Here is a 19863-nt window from a genome sequence, read left to right on the forward strand (position 1 = left end):
CGAAAAGCGTAATTGACAGGAAAAGTCAACAAGGAAGAAAATATTATGAACTAGATAGCGCATCTGCATTCTAGGCGCATTTCACCGAAATTGTATGACTATTCAGAGTAAAATCGAAGAGAAGTGTCCAATAAAAGTATTGTGAAGAAATAAAACCTAAATTAAGTGAAGTAATTCTGTGAAAGGATTTGGAAAGATATTTTGAATTATCTAAATAAAGAAGTCAAGCAAACCATCTGGAAAAGAGAAAGACAAATGGCGCAAAGTAATAATATATGTGTGCCACCACTCTTCTTGGGAGAACCAGGAAAGCCAACCATGAAGTGGAAGAGTTGGTTGAGGGCATTTGAGAACTATATTGTGTCTATTGATGGCAAGAAATACGATGCCAAAAGGAAAAAGTCTCTATTATTTGGCCTCTTAGGAAAAGTTGGTCAGGAAGTATTTGACAGCCTGCCAGAATTCGAATATCCACCAGGTGTATTTATACCTATGAATGAATATGATGAGGCTATAAAAAGGCTTGAAAAACAATATGACGAAAAAACTAATATAATGGTGGGAAGGCACAAATTTGCTTTGAGAAAGCAGGAGGAAGGAGAGACTAGAGGAGTATATAGCGTGCCTAAGAGTACTGGCAAGGGATTGTGAATATGATGACCTGACCGATACATATATAAGAGACCAGGTGGTGTTTTACTGCTATTCTTAAAAAGTGCAGGAGATTATTAGCATGTAGGAAACCAACTTTACAGGAAGTTGTGGACATTGCCAAGGGGATAGAAAGATCGTTAATTTCAACTAAAGAATTGTCTGGTACCAGTGGTAATTCTAATGTATTTTACTTACAGGACAAGAGGAGGAATGAACGCAAAGGTAATGAGAGAACATGGGGTGATAAAAAGGTAGGAGGCAGAAATGTGTGTTGTTATAGATGTGGTTCTCAAGAACACCTAGCTGATTCTAAGGCATGTCCCGCTGTTGGAAAAAAATGTATGAAATGTAAAAAATACGGTCATTGTACATCGTTGTGCAAAACCAGAAAAACAATAGGTAATGTTAATGTAAATGCTGTAGGTGATTTTGACGAGGAAATGTGTGGAAGCATAGTGCTATATGTGGAATTGGTAGATGGCAAAATAAAAGGACCTATAGGAGAAGGGAAAATAGGTGATGTAAAATTACAATTTACTGCAGATTCTGGTTCACCCATAACGATTATATCGGACAAAATTTTCGATGAGAAATGGAAAGGAATTTAACTACAGGAAACTGATGTAAACCCAAAAGCATTTGGGGAACAGGACATAGACATGGTAGGCGCTTTCAATGACACTAAAATTTAAAGGGAGAACCATTTAGACCAAAGTATACGTAGCCAAGAGAGGGGCACTGTTGCTTCCGGAATTCTTATGCCTCTTCCCCAAGTGCCCCGAGGACCTAGAGTGCAAAGAGGACAGGGGTTCCTGGAGCGGACAAGCAACCTTCTCTTCCTCGATAGAGTCAGGGATCTCGGAGGAGTCGCCCTCCACTGTGTCGACTGCCAGGCCGCAAGGAGCTTCAAGGATCACTCCTGCGAGCCTTTGGCGCATTGGCCCAGCAGTCCTAGCTTGACTGAGTCATGGTCACACTCGAGAACACAAGCAAATGAGATGGGGGTTGGGTACAGACATGGTGTAGTGACAGGCACCGCACGGGTTGAAATCTACCCGTTAAGAGGTCATCGCTCAACATACAAGAAAAAAATCTCGACAAAAAAGTCTGTCAAAAAGAGACAGAGGTGTAGCTCTTCTCCAGATCAGCGTTTAACTAGCGCCAAAGGAAAAGAACTGACATTTGTTTGCCTGGGTGGCGCCTATATAGGTGACCGCAATGTCACAACCAATGTAATTGACAACGGCGATGTCACGGGGAGCCAAACGAGCCACCCAATGGCGCGCTTGCAGGGATACTGCTCACGCAAAAGTTTCCAGATCCAGTCTGACACCTGGAAAATTCAAAGGCAAGGCGCCTGCAGCTAGAAGTCTATCAAACTTGTTTCACAGCCACCTTTATTTGCCAGACAGGTATCAGTGCTTTGTAATTGGTGTTTCGCCCAATGCTCGAATTATTATTATTATGTTTTATTACTCGGCTGGCTAAGTACATTCCCTAAATGTTTACTCTGACTCCTGGTTTGAAAGGGACTTTCTCTGCATTTTGGGCAGGATAGGGATGACTGGGGTCCTCACTGTGACCGTGGATCCAAATATTAGATTCATATTTAGCACAACTAAATATCAGTCCAGGGAACACAAAATGGAAATATTAAAAGACAATAAAAACTGAGGCTCAGGTAAATTGCACAGGGATTCTATGTCAGTTGCCCCATAAACCTTTAACAAAGAACTGCATGTTTTTTAATTCAATTAGTAGGGTAATCCATGTACACTCCACTAACTACTGGCTATTAAATTTTAAGCATGAATTAAAGCAAGTGGACATTATACACATTATTCTAAATTAAGCATAAACATTTCCAAGTGCAATACTAATGTTTTGCTTAGCAACAAATGGATTGAGAACAAATGATAACATTTATAATTTAATCTTATACTCTAATTTCCACAGTCCGCTACATTCTCGATATCGACAACCAATAACCACATCTAAAAGTGCATAAGTATCTTACCCAGAGATCCACCAGAACGTAATTTTGGAAAGGAAGGAAGCACTACTCTCTGGACATGGATTCTAAACAAAAAGAAATAAAATTAATAAAAATACAGTCTTATTAGAAATTATTAAACATTAAGGTAACAAGCTGAAGCGCATTCCAAACTTAATGTAACGGTTTGCATATAAATTCTTTCTGGCTATTTACATGCAATTGACAGTCAAGTTTCTGGTAAAATTCTAAAAATCTCAAGCACACCACCATAAAAGTAGTTATCCCACAGTGAAGCTCTAGATTACAACAGTTACAAAATTAAGATGTTGTTTAGGAGAATAAGCTTCATGGAATCAGCTCTTTTCCTATTTAATAACCATCCTGCTTTAAAGAACAATATAGAGCAAATCACAACTTAAGAATGCATCTTCTGAAAAGTGCCACAAGTCGCATTGACCAGTCAGAACACTGCTATTTCAAGAAAGAGGTTATGGATTTAAATATACTGGTCTGGTGTTTGGCACCCTTCTGCATGTCAGCCCCTACTCCCTAGCCACATCACCAACATATTCACTTACATTTTAATCGTTTTCACATCATGCCATGACGCGATTGATCATACGGTTGACTGGATTCTAGAATGAACGTGTGTGTGTGTGTGTGTGTGTGTGGATTCTAGAATGAACGTGTGTGTGTATTCTAGAGTGTGTGTGTGTGTGTGTGTGTGTATTCTAGAGTGTGTGTGTGTGTGTATTCTAGAGTGTGTGTGTGGATTCTAGAGTGTGTGTGTGTGTGTGTGTGTGGATTCTAGAGTGTGTGTGTGTGTGTGTGTGGATTCTAGAGTGTGTGTGTGTGTGTGGATTCTAGAGTGTGTGTGTGGATTCTAGAGTGTGTGTGTGGATTCTAGAGTGTGTGTGTGTGTGGATTCTAGAGTGTGTGTGTGTGTGGATTCTAGAGTGTGTGTGTGTGTGTGGATTCTAGAGTGTGTGTGTGTGTGGATTCTAGAGTGTGTGTGTGTGTGGATTCTAGAGTGTGTGTGTGTGTGTGTGGATTCGAGTGAGTGAGTGAGTGAGTGAGTGAGTGAGTGAGTGAGTGTGTGTGTGTGTGTGTGTGTGTGTGTGTGTGTGTGTGTGTGTGTGTGTGTGTGTTGCATCTGGTTCTCAGAAGAAGCAACATATATGGAACACGTCTCTCTGAAATAATTTCTACAAAATGGGTGCGCAGCATGTGAGAAGTTGGCCTGGTATATAATGTTCACTATTCTAGTGAACATGTTGCACCAGTCCAAACAACCCTTATGGTGATGGTTGTAAGTCAACCTTATAGACCAGCTATCCTAGTGGTAGCGTGGACAGAACAGTCTTAGGCTAAAAGACTCTTGAGGGCGTGTAAAGCCAGCTGTTTTACCATATGTAACCCCTTGAATATCAAATGAAAGGACACCACACAGGATATATATAAAATATACATGTATTTATTAACAAACTCCTCTGAACTCTTTATGAGATCAGAGGCAACAGAACATAACAAGTTACTTAGTCAGAATACGTTAAGTTGCACAAAATACAGTTAGGCCCTAGGGGCGAAGCAAACCATATACTAAGAAAGTGGTATAAGTACCACGTCACGAGAAAAGGAAAGGCCTAGGGCATCGCTGGGGCTCGCTATCTGACCCTTAGGTTAGGAGTAGGAGGCCCACAGGCGGCGCGTGCAGTGTCTTTACACACACACGCGAGTCAATGTTAAGTCAATGGGAACTTAGAGTTTAGAAAAAGAAGGATTTAGGGCACTTCCGGTCTAGCTAGAAGGAAACCACTAAAAACCTAAACACTTGGATAGTCAATACCCTTGGGAGCACCGAAGTACTCACGTTACCTCACCCACAGGAAGCGGGTGCATAGGTGTGAAGATGTGTCGGGTTTCGCCGTTGAAGTCTATGGAGCCTGTGAAGAAAGATGCTGCAGGCGACCAGGAGGAAGATGTCCGGGTGGATCCAAGGGTGGATCAAGGATGAAGAAGACCTGAAAGCAGAGGGGACAGAGTTTGGGTCACTAGCCAGTGACCGGGTGGAACCAGACAACGTCGAGGAGTAATCAGGTGCTGTCGTGAAGCTTGTCTCTTCAAGCCATGCGGACCAGGAGGTGTCGTGGAGGACCAGATGATGGAGAGGAGCTGTCCCACGAAGGTTCTCGCAGATGGAGGGGTTGACTGCCGGATTGGAGTCAACAAGCCTTGGCAAAGGCAACCCACGCAGGATACAAAGAAGGCTTCTGATGCAGACCAGAAAGGTCTGAGGTGCCTCACCTTTGCAGGGAGGCAAGGGCTAGTCTGGACCAACCAGACCAGCGAGTTGATTCAAAAGGATTGTCGTCACAGAGGCTACTAGTCACCGGGCCAGCAACCGGACAACGCGTCGAGCAGAACACAAGCAAAAGGGCCCCACGCAGAACTCGTGGAGTGTGGAGGGCTGATCTTCGGTGCAGGTGGAGCTCGGATTCGGGGCTTCTCAATCCCCAGTGCACAGCTGCGAGGATACCTCAGGAGCTGCACAGTTAGCAAGTCGTGGACTTTTCAAGATGGCCCGTCCCATGTGTCTCGTCACCTCCACTGATCTCAGCTATGCTGCAGACGTGAAGAGAGGGTCAGAGAGGTCTGGAAGTCTGGGTCTTGTCGGGCTCTGTGCTCGGGTCCCGGCAGGAGCGTCGACAAAGCAAGCCGTTGATTTGCTGGATGGTGCCTGGTTGCCCAGGGTGGTCACTCCTTGGTCACAAGGGAGATTCTTCAGTCTTCAGCTTCAGCAGAACGTCGAAGGTCCAGAGTTTCATTTCAAGTTTCAGTTCAGGATCAAATCTAAAGTCTAAGGACACAGCTCCTACCTTTATACAGCTAAAAGGGGCTGGATTCGTTCCTAGGTCCCTCCTATAGGTGGGACCAGGAAGGGGGGTGGATACACCCCCTTTCCTTTGCCCAGTTTCGCGCCAGAGCTGGGGCTGGAGTGCCCCAGCAACCAGTTTGAACTGGGGTATGCATGAAGCACCTAGTGTGCCTCAGGCAGTGTCTCAATCTATTCAGCCCTCCCTGTCCCAATACACAAAGTCCTGTCTGGGGTGGTGCTCGCACCTCTCCAGACAGGAAACCTATTGTCCAAACCTCTGTGACTGGAAGGACTTCCAGCAGCAGGAGGTCAGACTTGTGTCTGTGGCAGCAGCGTCCATTTTGTGACGCTGGGGCTCTGGTTAACTTAGTCAGCACTAACATGTCTTCTCCCTCTAGAAGGGTGGAATGCTACCCCCGTCGCCAGAATTGGCGAGGGGGTAGTATTCCAAAGCGTATGACACCTTACACGACATGTTTAGATAAAGCCCAACCAAAGTTAGCATTTAACCGCGAGGTTCAGAATGCAGTTAAGAGTATATGGTATGGCTATAAGGACATGGTTCCGAAAGCTGCAGACAGGCTCAGCTCATGCTAGAGCACCATTTCACATATAACCAAGCACTCTGCCTCCAGGATTGTTAAGGCCTGCCATAGGAGTGACTTATAGGTTACTAAGTGTCTATATATAGGTAGGTATAGGAATACTATACCTAAGCAAGGGGTGATTACACGACCTTGCCCCAGCTGAGTGATCAGCCAGTTGTGTCTATTTGAGTGGCCAGCCAGGGGTGGCATAATACATGCTGCAGCCCCTGGTAGGCCTTGGTTACACCTGTGCCCTGAGTACCTAGGGTACACTTCTACAGGGGCTGACAAGGTGAACCAATTCCCAATTGTGGATGTACCTAGAGTACATGGTGTGAATTTAGAGAGAGTGCATCTGGGCTGTGGGTCTGATTAGCAGGCCACAGCCACATCTAAGTCGAAAACCAGTAAAGCAAAGCAAAAAGTGGGGGTGACCATAGGAAGCAGACCCTACTCTCCTACACAGCACATATTGCTAGCCCAGTGATTTATCATAAGGAAAGTCAAGGAAGCAGACTAAATAGTATCTACCTGAAAGTGGAAAACAATCCATCTATCAATAGATCACCAATGGGAAAAGGTAAATCCGTCAGTGGCATAAAATGACCAAAATAAATAAAGTTTAATTATGAGTTAAGCATTAAAACTAACAAAATAATAAAGGGTCGTGTTAGCAAGACATGAGTGAGGTCTTTGTTGACAAAAAAGAATCTGTTGAATGTGAACATAGTGTAGATGGTCTTTAAGCTTACAAACTTCAAATGGGGTCTTTGACCAAAAAATATAATAGAAGAAATGAGGTCCCAATCACAGGATCACTTGGGGCTTAACAGGTTAAAACAGAACAGAAGAAAAAAGCTTAGCAGTTTCACCAATGCACAATTTAAATCACAGGAGGATGTGATTGCATCAGTTATTATAAGTGATTTGACAGTTTCCTTTTTTTTCTTTCAATAAAACGTCATCAAGCATTTTAAGGTAAACTGCATGCCATGCACAACATTTCAGCAATTTATAAAAGGCTCAAGTGCATGGTAAATCAAACCCAATGTAAGGCAGTGTAAGGCAGTGTAGGACCAAAGCCAAACCCAGAAGTTTTCTGGTTTGGCTTTGGTGAACAAAATTACATTTTCACAAATTAAGTTTACAAACTGGAATCTATGTAGTTTAAAAAGTTTCGCACAATTCACAGAACCGCAGATTAAAATACTAAAAAAAAAAAAAAATGACCAATGATTGACCTACAAACCCATGTTCTTGCAAGAGAATTCTCACATTAAAAACCTTTCTTTCCTGCAAAACCTACTTTCACAGTTTTATTTCTCTTCCGATTTAAACAGTTTCCCTTACCATTTAAACTGCAATCTTTAGGTTCAGAGGTTTTTGCTTCAGTTATGCAAGAAATAAATCAACTATGCCCTCTAACCACCGCACCACACTCTACTCAACAAAAAAACATTCCCCTAAACTTCCTATCTCCTTCCACTTGTGTACTCCTATTTCTCCACCAAGATCCAGTCTGCCGATTACACCAAGTCTATCAGAGCGTGGTCCGTATTCTGTTTAATCCGGGCCAGAAATTAACCCCACAACCCATCTATCACCCCACGCAAACAACATATCCCCTACCACTCCCTCCTTCGCCAAATATCTGCAGGAGCGTTCCTTCATCCGTTTCTAGAACCCATGCTCCATCTGCTGCATCACTAATCTGTATCTGGAGTTGACTAATTCCAGAGAAATTATGTGCACCACTTTGAATTATCAGGCACATGAATATTTTCAAAATTGTGCTGGCAGGTACCGCAGCCTCGAGTCCGTCCTCGAAGAAATCTGGAAGGCCAGCAGCCACAGGTGTAATCTTTTTATGTTAAATATGTGTCATGTTTTATATAGCCAATTTACACTGCTTGTACCTCTTCTTTCCACCACTAAGCAGCTATTATCTCATTGTCAACTGTGTCTTAAGTGCTACCTCCTCGTGGGGTTTAACAGGAATACCTGCTGGACAACCTGGAAGGGTCTCCCTAAGGCTTCTGAGTAAGGAGGATTCCTATAAGGAATCAACAGTCGTCTGACCCTCATCCCAATACCTTGCCGGTTTGGGGCACTTTCAGGATACGTGCAATACCGTTCCTTCAGCTTCACATCTTTGCTACCACCTACCATATTACACAGCCCCAAATTTTTGAATTCCAACCAGTCTCTACTACCAGCGGAGGAATTTCTACACTAACTCTCAGCCTGCCACGTTTCTAGCAGCCCTAGCTAGAATTTTCCCTGGTGGTCATTTGGTAGTTCTACTATGAGTTTTTAGCTGAAATGTCACTACACAAGATTTCTTCTGGGATGCTCCAAGGTTACATGATATGCTGTAAAGATTAGAAGCCAGACATTTGTCACCCTCTTTTGATTGAACCCATTTTTCAAATGGTGCGAGTGCACAATTAAATGTTTTAATGGACTGCATCTAACCCGTTCATCGCTGAAAAGTCTATTTTCATCAGTTCTAATAGTTTAACAGATCCACTTTCGAAAACGCCCCCATTTCTCTACAGATTCTCATATAATTATCATTGCCTCTGTTCAGCAAGGCCAGAGTTGTGTATATATATATATATATCAAGCTCAGCCTCAAAAGTAATCCAACTCCAAAGAACTGCACTCGTGGAACCAAACAGCTTAGCAGTGCTCACGCCAAATTTTAATCACAGATTGTTGTTAACAGACGCGTTTCAGCTTACGCCTTCCTCAGTGTCAACTACTCATTGAGGACGCGCCATGGATATAGCAAACATTAACATAGAAGATGGACTCACTCAAGGTAACGGGCGCGCCATCTTGGAACATGTTAGATACAGTTCAACATAAGGTGCTGTTTGCCCTTTCGTGGAAACAACTTTTATCTCGCCGTGGATCGGCGTGGTCCCCCGTCTATACACATCCGGGGTGGGTGTTTGGTGCTCAAAATAAGTCCCAAAATAAAGTTTCCAGAGTCCATCCTACCATGCATTGGTAAATCGCATGTTCAATTAAATCTCCGGTGCCCAATATGTACAGTGTCCCCAACAGATTGCCAAACCCAAACCCCAGAACCCACGCTGCTGCGTATACAAAGTTTCCAGAATGTCTATATGTTGCATTTTATTTACTTTCCCAAATGAACCGCCAGTTCTTCCCCATGGTTCAATCCCTTGGGGGCCTTTGTCATAAGGTCAATTATGTACCTTGACTCCAACCGTCTCAGTGTCCTTAATCTGTCCCCTCCTCTTGGGTTCTCAGGTACCGAGTCCAGGCCAAAGTATTGTAGTTTAGTCCTGTCCCTTTGGTGAACCTGGTCAAAATGTCTCGCCACCGGATACGTGGGATCCACTTTCTCTATGGCCCTTTGGTGCTCAAGGATCCTGATCTTAAGTGGGTGAATCGTGCTCCCAATATATTTTAGTCCACAAGGGCAAATTAGGCAATACACTGCATAGTTGGTACTGCAGGTTAGAAATCTTTTGATGGGCTTGGTGATGTCTGCTCCTGGGATCTCGTATGTACGTACTCTCTTGCATCCCACGCAGGCCTTGCATTTGCCGCAAGGAAAAAACCCCCCCATCTCTGCAATTTTGCCTGTTCTCGGTGTCACACTTTTATGATGGCTTCTCACCAATGAATCTCGCAGTGATCTTGCTTTCCGGTACGTGATCAGGGGTTTTGTTGGAATATCATCTTTAAGTATTGGATCTGTCCCCAGAATATGCCAGTTCTTTTGCATGATTTTCCTCAGTTCCATGGAGTCACTGGTGTATGGAGTGATTAGGCGGAATTTGCCCTCCTTTTTGGTTTGGTCATTTGGTGCTTTTGTTTTCAAGAGATCTTCCCTTTTCATTTTCCTAACTCTTTTCAGAGTTTTCTCCAGAGTCGCTGGATCGTATCCTCTCCTGGTGAACCTTTCTACGCAGCCTGCTGCTGCTGTCTCAAAGTCGATTTCTCTGCTGCTGTTTCTCTTCATCCTAAGCAGTTCCCCGTACGGGATACTCTGTATTAGCCTCTTTGGATGATTGCTGTCGGCTCGCAGGATAGAGTTGCCTGCTGTTGCTTTGCGGTGCAGTGACGTGTGCAACTCGATGTTAATTACTTCCACCCTCAGGTCCAGATACTCAGCTGCAGTCGTGCTTATGGTGCCTGAGAGGTGTAGGTTGCAATTGTTGTCGTTCAGGGTTGTTATATATTGTTGTGCCCCCTCCATCGTCCCTTGCCACACGATGAAGAGGTCATCGATGTACCTGAACCACCGTATTACTCTCTCCTTTTCTTGCCCCTCAATCTGAAGGACCCTGGGCACCCGCTCCTCCCACCAGCCCACGAACAAGTTCGCGTAGCTGGGAGCAAAGCAGGTGCCCATCGCGGTCCCCGAGACTTGGGTATACAGCTGATCTTTAAACAGAAAATTGTTGCTCGTTAAGCACAGTTCTATAAATTCCAGCAGCATGCGATTGTGCAGAGCAAATCTAGCCGGTCTCTTATTCAGAAAATGTTCCATTGCCACCAACCCTAGATCGTGCTTGATGTTAGTATATAAACTAGTTATGTCTAACACAATCATTAGGTATGTTGGATCCCATGATACTTCAGTTATTTTCGTTAGAAAGTCTTTGGTATCCTTCACATAGGATTTGAGCTGTATTACCAGGGGGAATAAGTAGCTGTCTATAAACTTGGACATGTTCTCCGTTAGTCCGTTTATTGATGACACTATAGGTCTTCCTGGGGGCTCCCTCGCGTTTTTATGTAGCTTGGGTAGGTGATAGAAGGTTGGGATCATAGGATGGTCACTCCTCAGGTACATGTTCTCTTCACTTCCCAACATGGATTTTTTGTACCACTTGTTCACTAGATCGTCATACCTCCTTATGCCCTCCTTGTATGTTTTGTCATCGGTCTTTTGATAATACTGTGTGTCTGATAGTTGCCTCAGTGCCTCTCTTTCATAGTATTCACGTGACAGAAGCACAACGTTCCCACCCTTGTCTGAGGGTTTGATGATTGTATTTTCATCCTTTTCCAACTTACGTAGAGCCTCCCTTTCCTGTGGAGTGATGTTATCTCTTCTGTTGGACGTCTCTCGTTTGCCCCTTAGAGACACCAGATCTTTGAGAACAGTTTCAGAGAATGCATCTATCGCATCCCACGGCATCATCGGACAGAATGTAGACTTTGGCTTAAAGTTACTTTCCTCTCTTTCTTGTTCGATTGCATATTCCTGGGCTCTATTGATCATGGTATCTGCTTGTGTGATCTGCGACTCTCTGTCCAGTCTTAAGTTCTCCAAAGTCTCTATCCCTCTTAGATCATCACAGGATAGAAAATAAAGCATAAAAAATGATCCGCACCCCCGTACTGAGAGCGCGGATACTATTTTGATCATTGGACCTGCTCCGGATAAATTGCAAGTGTTTATAATAAGTTACAGTGAGCTGAATGTATCACCTAAGACAGGGGTGGTGGGGGAGGGTCACAAAACGGGTTCAGGAGTCCCTCGACCTCGGAACACTTTGCTCTGTCAGACTTCGGGAGGGGTGTATATGACAGGGGTGAGGGGGTCGGTGGGGGGTCAGAGGTGGTCTCCATACTAACCATCTCGCAGACGTGTTCGGTTACTATAGCCTCAGGGGTTTTCTGACCATCTGATTGCACAACAGGCCGGGTAATGTATGTGGAATCAGGCCGCGTGGGCTGACTCGGACTTTCATCCTCCTGGGGGCGATACAAGTGAGTAAGTAGCATTTGAGGAGGATGATACTGACGTACCTGTAGCTTTAAATGTAGTAAGGCCGTTTCCGGTCGAACTGGATACAATTGTATATTGACTATGTTTGCAAGTTCTTCACCTGAGGAAATAAAAGGCTATGCACGAACGTACGTTTGCGTGCATGTCTGCATGTGTGTAAGAAGAATCTCTAATATACCGAAAAAAGCATAACAATCTCCAAACCTAGTGTACTGGATGTATAGTTAATTTATTAATTGTCAGTTGTGGTTCCAAAACAAGCGAACTTTGATCCCAGCTACCTCTCTTGACCAAACTGTGTGATACTTGGAAAATCGCGGTAGCACTGACTTGCAATTGGAATAAAATGACTCTGCAACTCTGAGTAAGACAATTCCTTGTGAGAGCAACAGAGATCAGTGGTTCACATTTAATGTAGAACATACAGAAGGAGAGAAATAAGAGCATGCAAGCTGTGTTTTTGTAATGAATTCTTGAAAGGATATACATAGGTCAAGTGTATGTTTCATTTTGGCAAGCTGACTCGCTGTAACATTGGCGCGCATTTAGATACACTCGTGCTCAGGGCCGGTCCTAGGACTTTTGGGGCCCTGGGCGAAAGGGAAGATGTGAGGCCCCTCTAATTTGGGACATTCAGTGCCAGCGTTAGTGCTGGTGGCAGTCGGTGCGACAATGTTAGTTGGTCGCCTCGCCAATGAGCTCCTTCGCTATGAATTCCCTCACTACCACCCTGTAACAGTGCTCCTCAAGTTATGCTATGTAGATTTATTCTATGCAGATTTATAAAGTAGTTAGCCGCCTGAGGGCTTCCCAGTGCTGCGTGAGTCGATCGCCGTGTATACTAGCGTGATTCTGAGGCGGTACATGTCTAGAGCAAGTGGGGCAAAGCCATGTTTTAAGCATTTTCTTAATCTGGTCTTGTTCATTTAGTTTCTGAGATCAGTGGGCATAGCATTCCAGAGCTTAGGGGTCAAATGCGAGAAGGATACACACCCCAATCTGATCTTTGGACCTGTAGCAATCAAGCATTGGAGGATGTTAAGGTACTGCTAGGATTGTAAGGTACCAGGAGGGTCCATTGTAGTTGATTCCCCTATGCACCAAGTAAAGTGTCTTAAATTCTACCCTTTCCTTCACTTGAAGCCAGTGCAATTTTTGCTGAGGTATGTTTGGGAAGCTTGAGGATAGTCCTTGCTGCCACACTTTGGGCTAACTGGAGTCTCTTGGTGATATATTTGGGTGAGCCCATATACAGGGCATTTCCATAGTCCAAGCAGGAAAAGAATCAGCACTTGGGCCACTATTCTCCTAGATTGTGTAGGTAGGAGGTCTAGGATTTTCCGTAGGGTTCTGATAAAGCCAAAGCAAGATGCTGTAAACGTTTTTACTTAGGCCTCCATAGATAGGGAGCTATCCAACCACATACCTAAGATCGTAATGGGGAGGGGGAGAAATTGGTAGTGCCCCCAGACACTCTGGCCATCCGAGGGTTGTTTGCGGTGTTGGCTTGTTTCTTAAAATCATCAGCTTGGCTTTGTTTCCCTTCAATTTAAGTGAGCAGTTAGCCATCCATTATGCAACTTTCTCTAAAAAAGGGACTAGTTGTTGCAAACCTTTTCCCAGGTAAAGGGAGACTGCCAGTTGGGTGTTGTCGGCAAAGGAGACCATCAACTCCTAAAATTCCTTGACGATGTCTGCCAATGGACTTCAATAAGTGTTGAAAGGTGTAGGCCTCAATGCAAAGCCCCACGGAACCCCACACTACTCATTCAACAAAGCCCAGCATTACATCCCACTGTTTAGTTGGAAGGCTCAAGGAACAGCTTGGCATCAAATGATTACAATCATTTTCATTATTTAGAGATTTTTCTTCACAGCCTAGCGCATGAGCATATATTCCACAGTCAGATATTAAAAATCGATGACTTCATGTCAGGAAACTGCCCTGCGATCAATACTTAGAAGCGGGTGTTACAATCCCCTCTAATGACGACAACTGCGTTTGCTAACCTGATATTAAAGGTAATTTAAAAAGCTCTGCCCGGTAGTGATATGTGGCAGCCCAGTTATTTTTGGCACATGCCACCCCTCTGTTCTGGCCCGGAGGTCTATATACTTCAGACCTGGCAACTGAAATGGTGCCACTGCATGATGTGCTGTTCCAGTCCAGGTTTTTTCTTTGATTTCTGGGGCTTGTTGTCTTGCTTTATAATGGCATGAACAAAACTACAAGCACCAGAAATCAAAATAAAAACTTGGGCTGTAGTAGCACATCTTGCATGGACCAGGGAAATTTAGCAGGTGGCCCCTTAGTGACATACAACCAACCTCCAAGCCAGCCTGTTCTCGCCCGACACCATTATATGTGTATTAGAAAAAAATTACATCCTATAGCCTTTCCTTTTACATCAGCAAGATTGTCACATAGATCAATTTGTAAAGTCCTCTCACTTTGCACTCAAAGAAAAGAAAACAATCTCTATGTTAAAAGAATAGGCAGCAAGTTGTCAGAACACATCCCCTGATATTTGATGTCTGTCTTTGAAATTTACAGGCATCTTTATTGTTCATTCAGGCATCTTTATTGCGCATTCACCTTCCAAACTCCAGCATTTTAAAGTTAGGGGTCTTGCAGCTGCCCACTCCCCCCCGCACTCATACTTCCAACACCTATAGCCTTCTTTGTCTCCTATACGCCATGTATCTTATTTCTTTACACTTTTCCTTACCTCCTCCTGGTCTAAGCACACTGTTTCCCCATAGTCAGAGTGTGTTGCTGCTATTTACTTCTCTCAAGTATCCCCTTTGCTTTCCTCTCTCAGCCTCCCTCCAGCATCTTGTCTCTTGATCACCTTTCTCGTCCTAACACAAACTGTCTCACGTTTGAAGTCTTCCCATTTCCCCTCTATTGCTATATGTTATCTTCACACGTTCGCTCCGCACGCTCCAATCCACTTATCTCCTAAAGGGCAGGGTACACCACAGACTCAGATGTCAACACACACAACAAATATGACAATATAAAAGCAGTAATTCAAAAGCATCTTTATTGCTTATTTACCTTTGGAAAACAGCAGGGTTATTTAGGGGGTGCTGTAGCACCCCACTCACCCCTATTTCCAGCGCATGTGAAAATTCTCTGGACTGCCCACACAGCAAATGCACACACAAATGTAAAACTCTGCTGTGTTACATGGACTGTGGCAGTAAAGTCAGGCATGACTCAGTTCCAGAACGTGAGGATATTTGCAGTTTTATATTATGTGAACTCAGCTCTAAGGCATTAGAGAGCTTTACATGATCGCCAGTTACGTTACTTTCATATTTTCATTTTTTAGGGGCGTGTGGAAATAGTGATATGCCCAGAATCACAGGATGTTCAGCAGACGCTGGGACTCTAACCTAGTTCTTCAGTTCTATTAGGCTGCTCAATGCGCACAAAGCCCAGAAGAAAGAGTTTGTCCCATGGGCTTCAGAGCCATACTTTAGTGCTACAAAGTTCAGGAGATGGGGTGCGGGGGGGGGGGGGGGCTACCCTGGGTGTCACAGTTCTGAATAATGACTATGTCCCAGGGCAGGGGCCCCCAAACTTGGGCTTAGACGTCTGATCCATTGCTGCAGGGCACAAGGGGCCTCTTCTACCCTGGATAAGGGATGTGAGGCCGAGAGAAAGGGGCCCCACACTTGGGCCCTGATCCAGTGCATGGAAGCCCAGGGAAGTGGGGGCCACCTCCCCCGGGCTTAAAAGAGGTGTGGTGCTTTTACTATAAACTTTGCCCAGCCACGGCTTCTCCCTCTTCTACTGCGCTGCCTCTCCGCACCTATTGCAGTTCAGCCGATCCTGAAAACAAAAGGGCCATTTGTTGCTTGGAAACGCAAATGGCACCGTTTCAACAGAGCACAGCCTGGCCCTTGACCTGCTCACACACAATAGTCTTCCCTGCTGTTCCAAGACCCCTGGCCATTCTTTCCATCCCTCCATGTGCGTAATCCCAGGACTGACACCACGCCTTTATAACTGCTCAGGTTTAGGCACCTCATTAGCAAAATGTAAAATTGCAGTGATCGGAGGGGAGGGGGGCCTGACTTTAATGAAGCCTTTCATGTGGAAGCGAGGCCCCAGCGAGGCCCCATGTTTTTGAGCTGAGCGCGAGGCCCTGGGTGGCTGCCCATACTGCCCATGCCTAGCGCCGGCCCTGCTCGTGCTAATAACTAGGCCTGTAGCAAATATAGCGCCAACATTATTAACCCAGAGTTGCTGAGTTGGGGAAACCAATGTTCGAGTGTGACGTTCGCTCACCATCCTGTGATTCTGGGCAAATCACTTAATCTCCCCGAGCCTACAAAAAATGAACGTGTCCTTGTTTTTGACGGGGGTGGGGTGCACGGTAAGTGACCAATCTTGATATACCCTTTAACTTGGGTTTTACAGAGGGCTCTGGTGAATTTCAGTATGTGCAGATGGGAGCACCCGCTGTGTTGCTGGGTTTCTCTGTTCCTGGGAGATTTATGACCGAGGAGCACCTGTCGGGACTGTAAAATATGCACTCAGGACGCGAATTACCGCAATCGCTCTTAAAGTGTTGTTAGCGGAGTTTGTTGTGAGTGCTCCCTGCTATTTTAAGGCATTATGCGATCCCGCTGGCAGGGTTAACTAGAGCTCGCCCCGGACACTGGGCGTTCAGTTCTTAGCGGTGAAAGTTTGGATCGGCCAGGCGGCTGTAGAAAATGTTGAAACGTTTTTAAGGCTGACATGAGACACTGCACCTTGTGGCTGGGTCCCGTGCTCACAGGATTTTCGCCCGGGCCCTGTTGGGTGGGTTGGGGGGGGGGGGTTAATATCTCCGTGCCTCGGGCCACGGTTTGTGCCCTGACCTGGGGAAGCAAGATGTTTAGCGGGCTGATTGAAGAATGAATTGGGCAGGCGAATGGTAATATGAGCGTGGGTCCACTTGTGCCGGGGCAAGGCATTTGTGTTTGGGACTCGAAAGTGCTAGTTACCTTTGTGGCCGAGTACTAGAAAGGCATAGTCACATCAGGGCCACAGAACCCCCCGCCCCCGTGATGCCCAAACCCGCAAATAACACACAGACACAAGTGTTAAGTTTGGGAAAAATTTGCTGCAGGTTTATTACATACAACATATGTAATGATGGTCGGTTATCTTACGGACGATCCAAGGGCAGGCCGCATTCTCGCCACCTGCCTGCTGAGCCAATCAGCATAGTGGCGAACCACCCAACTGCTGCACAATTATTATAATTATACTACACACGCCCCTTGCAGGGCGTGACTAGGCAAACCCCCGGCTGCACAGGCCCACAACCGCCCGAAGGACTACTGGGGCGCCGACACGAGTTCCTGCACCTCCCATGAGGTGACAGGTTAGGCTCTGGCACCCCTATGTGCCCGCTGAAGTACAGTGTTTGCACCTCTCTTCTTCCGGATCGCCTAGTAACTCCGCCACAGCCCGTGCGTTGGTACCCGCTGCCGCATGGGCCCCCCACCACTGCTACTATTCATTACCTGCAACCTTTGCTCACAAGTGCTTCTTTAAGGTCTAGGAGGAACAGGTCTAATCCCACAGGCGTGAGATGAACACCATCCGCCTCAAAGTAACCCTTGACTTTGTCCTGAATCATCTCGTGTTTGATGAAGCCCAGGCCCCTCCGTTGGGTGAATCTTTTCATGGCACTGTTGACTCTTTTCCTGGACCTTTCAATTCCCTCACTAGACTTAGCGCCCCGCCAGATTCGCCTTGGGGCAATTTCTGACCACCAAATCTCACACTCGCGCATGAGCCCGCAGATGACCCCCAGGTCCACTTTCATTTTTTGCAGCAAGGTATATCTCCCCAAATTGGTCAGGTCATTGCCCCCCAGATGAATTACCAAATGCTGAGGAGGAGGCCCCGCGGAGGCAAGGGCTTCCTGTAACCTGTGCAGCAAGCTGTTCCATCGCATCCCAGGAAAGCCCAGCCACACACATTCCAAGCTCTTGAAGCCCTGGGTCCAGTTCCTGATTGCTGCCCACCGTCCCAACCTGGCGACTGTGGAGTGCCCCAAGACCCACACTCTTGACCCTGTCAAGAAAACACGCAATATGTTCAAGACTGTTTATTGAATAAATTGAACACAACAGCAAAATTGGGCAAAAACCTCCAAATGGAGCACAGCAAGCAAATATACAAGAACATGGACCTGGCAGGATACCCTGTTCAAGAAATGAAATGAAATGAAATGAAATGAAATGAAATGAAATGAAAAAGAAACTTGATACAGCCCACTGCGGCCAAGCGGCTTCCTGGCGCTAGGGACTAGACCTGACTCTGTAGAGGAATCCGAGGGGGCTAGCAAGGAAAAGCCTGAGAAAACAAGAATGTTTTCAGGGCTTTACGAAAGTGGGTGTAGATGGGAATAGAACGAATGGAAAGAGGAAGACTATTCCAGAACCGGGGGGCCAGAACCGAAAAACGGGTGCCCCCCGTTCTGGTTTTGCGGAAGCGGGGAACATGCAGAAGAGAGAGAGAAGAGGAACGAAGAGTGCGGGTCGGGGTATAGGGAGTGATCAAAGAACTAATAAAGAGAGGGGCTGAACGGGAGTGGCCCCGAAAGGCCAGGCAGGCCAATTTAAAGAAAGATCTAAGGTGCACGGGGAGCCAATGAAGGGCCTTAAGTGCAGGAGTGATGTGGGAAGATTTGGGAAGACGGAGGATGAGGCGGGCTGCCTGGTTTTGAATGGCCTGTAGGCGTCGGCTTTCATAAGCAGGTATGCCCACATACAGGCCATTCCCATAGTCAAGGCGGGAGGTGATGAGAGCCATGACTATGGATTTAAGGGCGTCTGCTGAGAAATAGCGGGAGATCTTCCGGATGAGACTAAGGGATAAAAAACAAGAAGATACAACGGAACTGACTTGGGCATGCATAGTAAGGTCATAGCTGACCTTGATGCCCAAGGTCCGAACGGAGGGAACCGGAGAGGGAGGGGGGCCAAAAAAAGGGGGCCAATGAATCGGGGACCAAGGATTGGAAGGGCCACCCGTAAGGACGAGCTCCGTCTTATCGGGATTGAGCTTCAAATGATTGGAGCTCATCCATTCAGAAATAAAAACTAAGGTAGAGCAGAATTTAGAAAGAGAATCCGAGGAAGAGGAAAGATCAAAGACGAGCTGGAGGTCATCCGCGTAATTATACACTGAGACCCCCAGTTCGCGAAGAGAAATAATAAGGGGGTGAATATAAAGATTGAAAAGGAGGGGAGAAAGAGAAGAACCTTGGGGGACCCCGTAGCTGACTGATCGAGGGGGAGCCGAAAAGCCAGAAAGATGGACCGCTTGGGACCTGCCTTGAAGAAAGGACGCAAGCCAAGAAAAGGCTACGCCCCGAATGCCCGCTGCGCTGACACAGTCGAGAAGGATGGTATGGTCGACCGTGTCAAACGCAGCGGACAGGTCGAGGAGAACCAGGGCTTGGGGAAGATTGGTGTCAGCTTTCCCCTTAAGTTCGTCCAGGACCGCGATGATCACAGTCTCCGTGGAATGTCCTGGTCGGAAGCCCGCCTGATGGGAAGACAGGAGATGGTTCTCCTCGACATAAGAAGACAAGCAAGATGTGACGTAGCTTTCAAGGATCTTCCCCAAGTAGGGAAGAAGGGAAATAGGCCTGAAATTAGAAGATTAGAAGATTTCAAGGGCGAATGTAACGTTTATAGCAGGGGGACTCCCAACGCCCTACCAATTGCACCTTGTCTGGCTGCAAGCCAGCTTTGAAGGCTGATGTTGCCGCTCCTATGCGGAAGGAATGACTGGAGAACCTTTTACCGTGCTTCAACAAACCCGCCCGATCCAGGCAAGCTAACAATTTTATCCATCTGGTATTTGGTCAGGGGGCTGAGATCCAGGTGGATGAAAAGGTAACCCAGTACCGCAGGACGGTGCGCCAGGTAGGATTGTAAGGCGGACAGCGGGGAT

The 19863-nt window shown here is 45.9% G+C and overlaps 1 protein-coding gene across 2 annotated transcripts in view; it reads right to left on the reverse strand.

The window, feature by feature from the left end:
- The window catches only part of LOC144784432 (multidrug resistance-associated protein 1-like), a 1651426-nt gene that overhangs the window by 1299186 nt on the left and 332377 nt on the right, over positions 1 to 19863 (reverse strand). For both annotated transcript variants that reach the window (XM_078663183.1, XM_078663184.1), the window contains exon 6: positions 2672 to 2733. In XM_078663183.1, the coding sequence (XP_078519309.1) occupies positions 2672 to 2733 (62 nt within the window). The remainder of the gene's footprint in view (positions 1 to 2671; positions 2734 to 19863) is intronic.

Source organism: Lissotriton helveticus, chromosome 10, assembly GCF_964261635.1.
Source record: "Lissotriton helveticus chromosome 10, aLisHel1.1, whole genome shotgun sequence".
In the NCBI taxonomy this organism is placed as follows: Eukaryota; Metazoa; Chordata; class Amphibia; order Caudata; family Salamandridae; genus Lissotriton; species Lissotriton helveticus.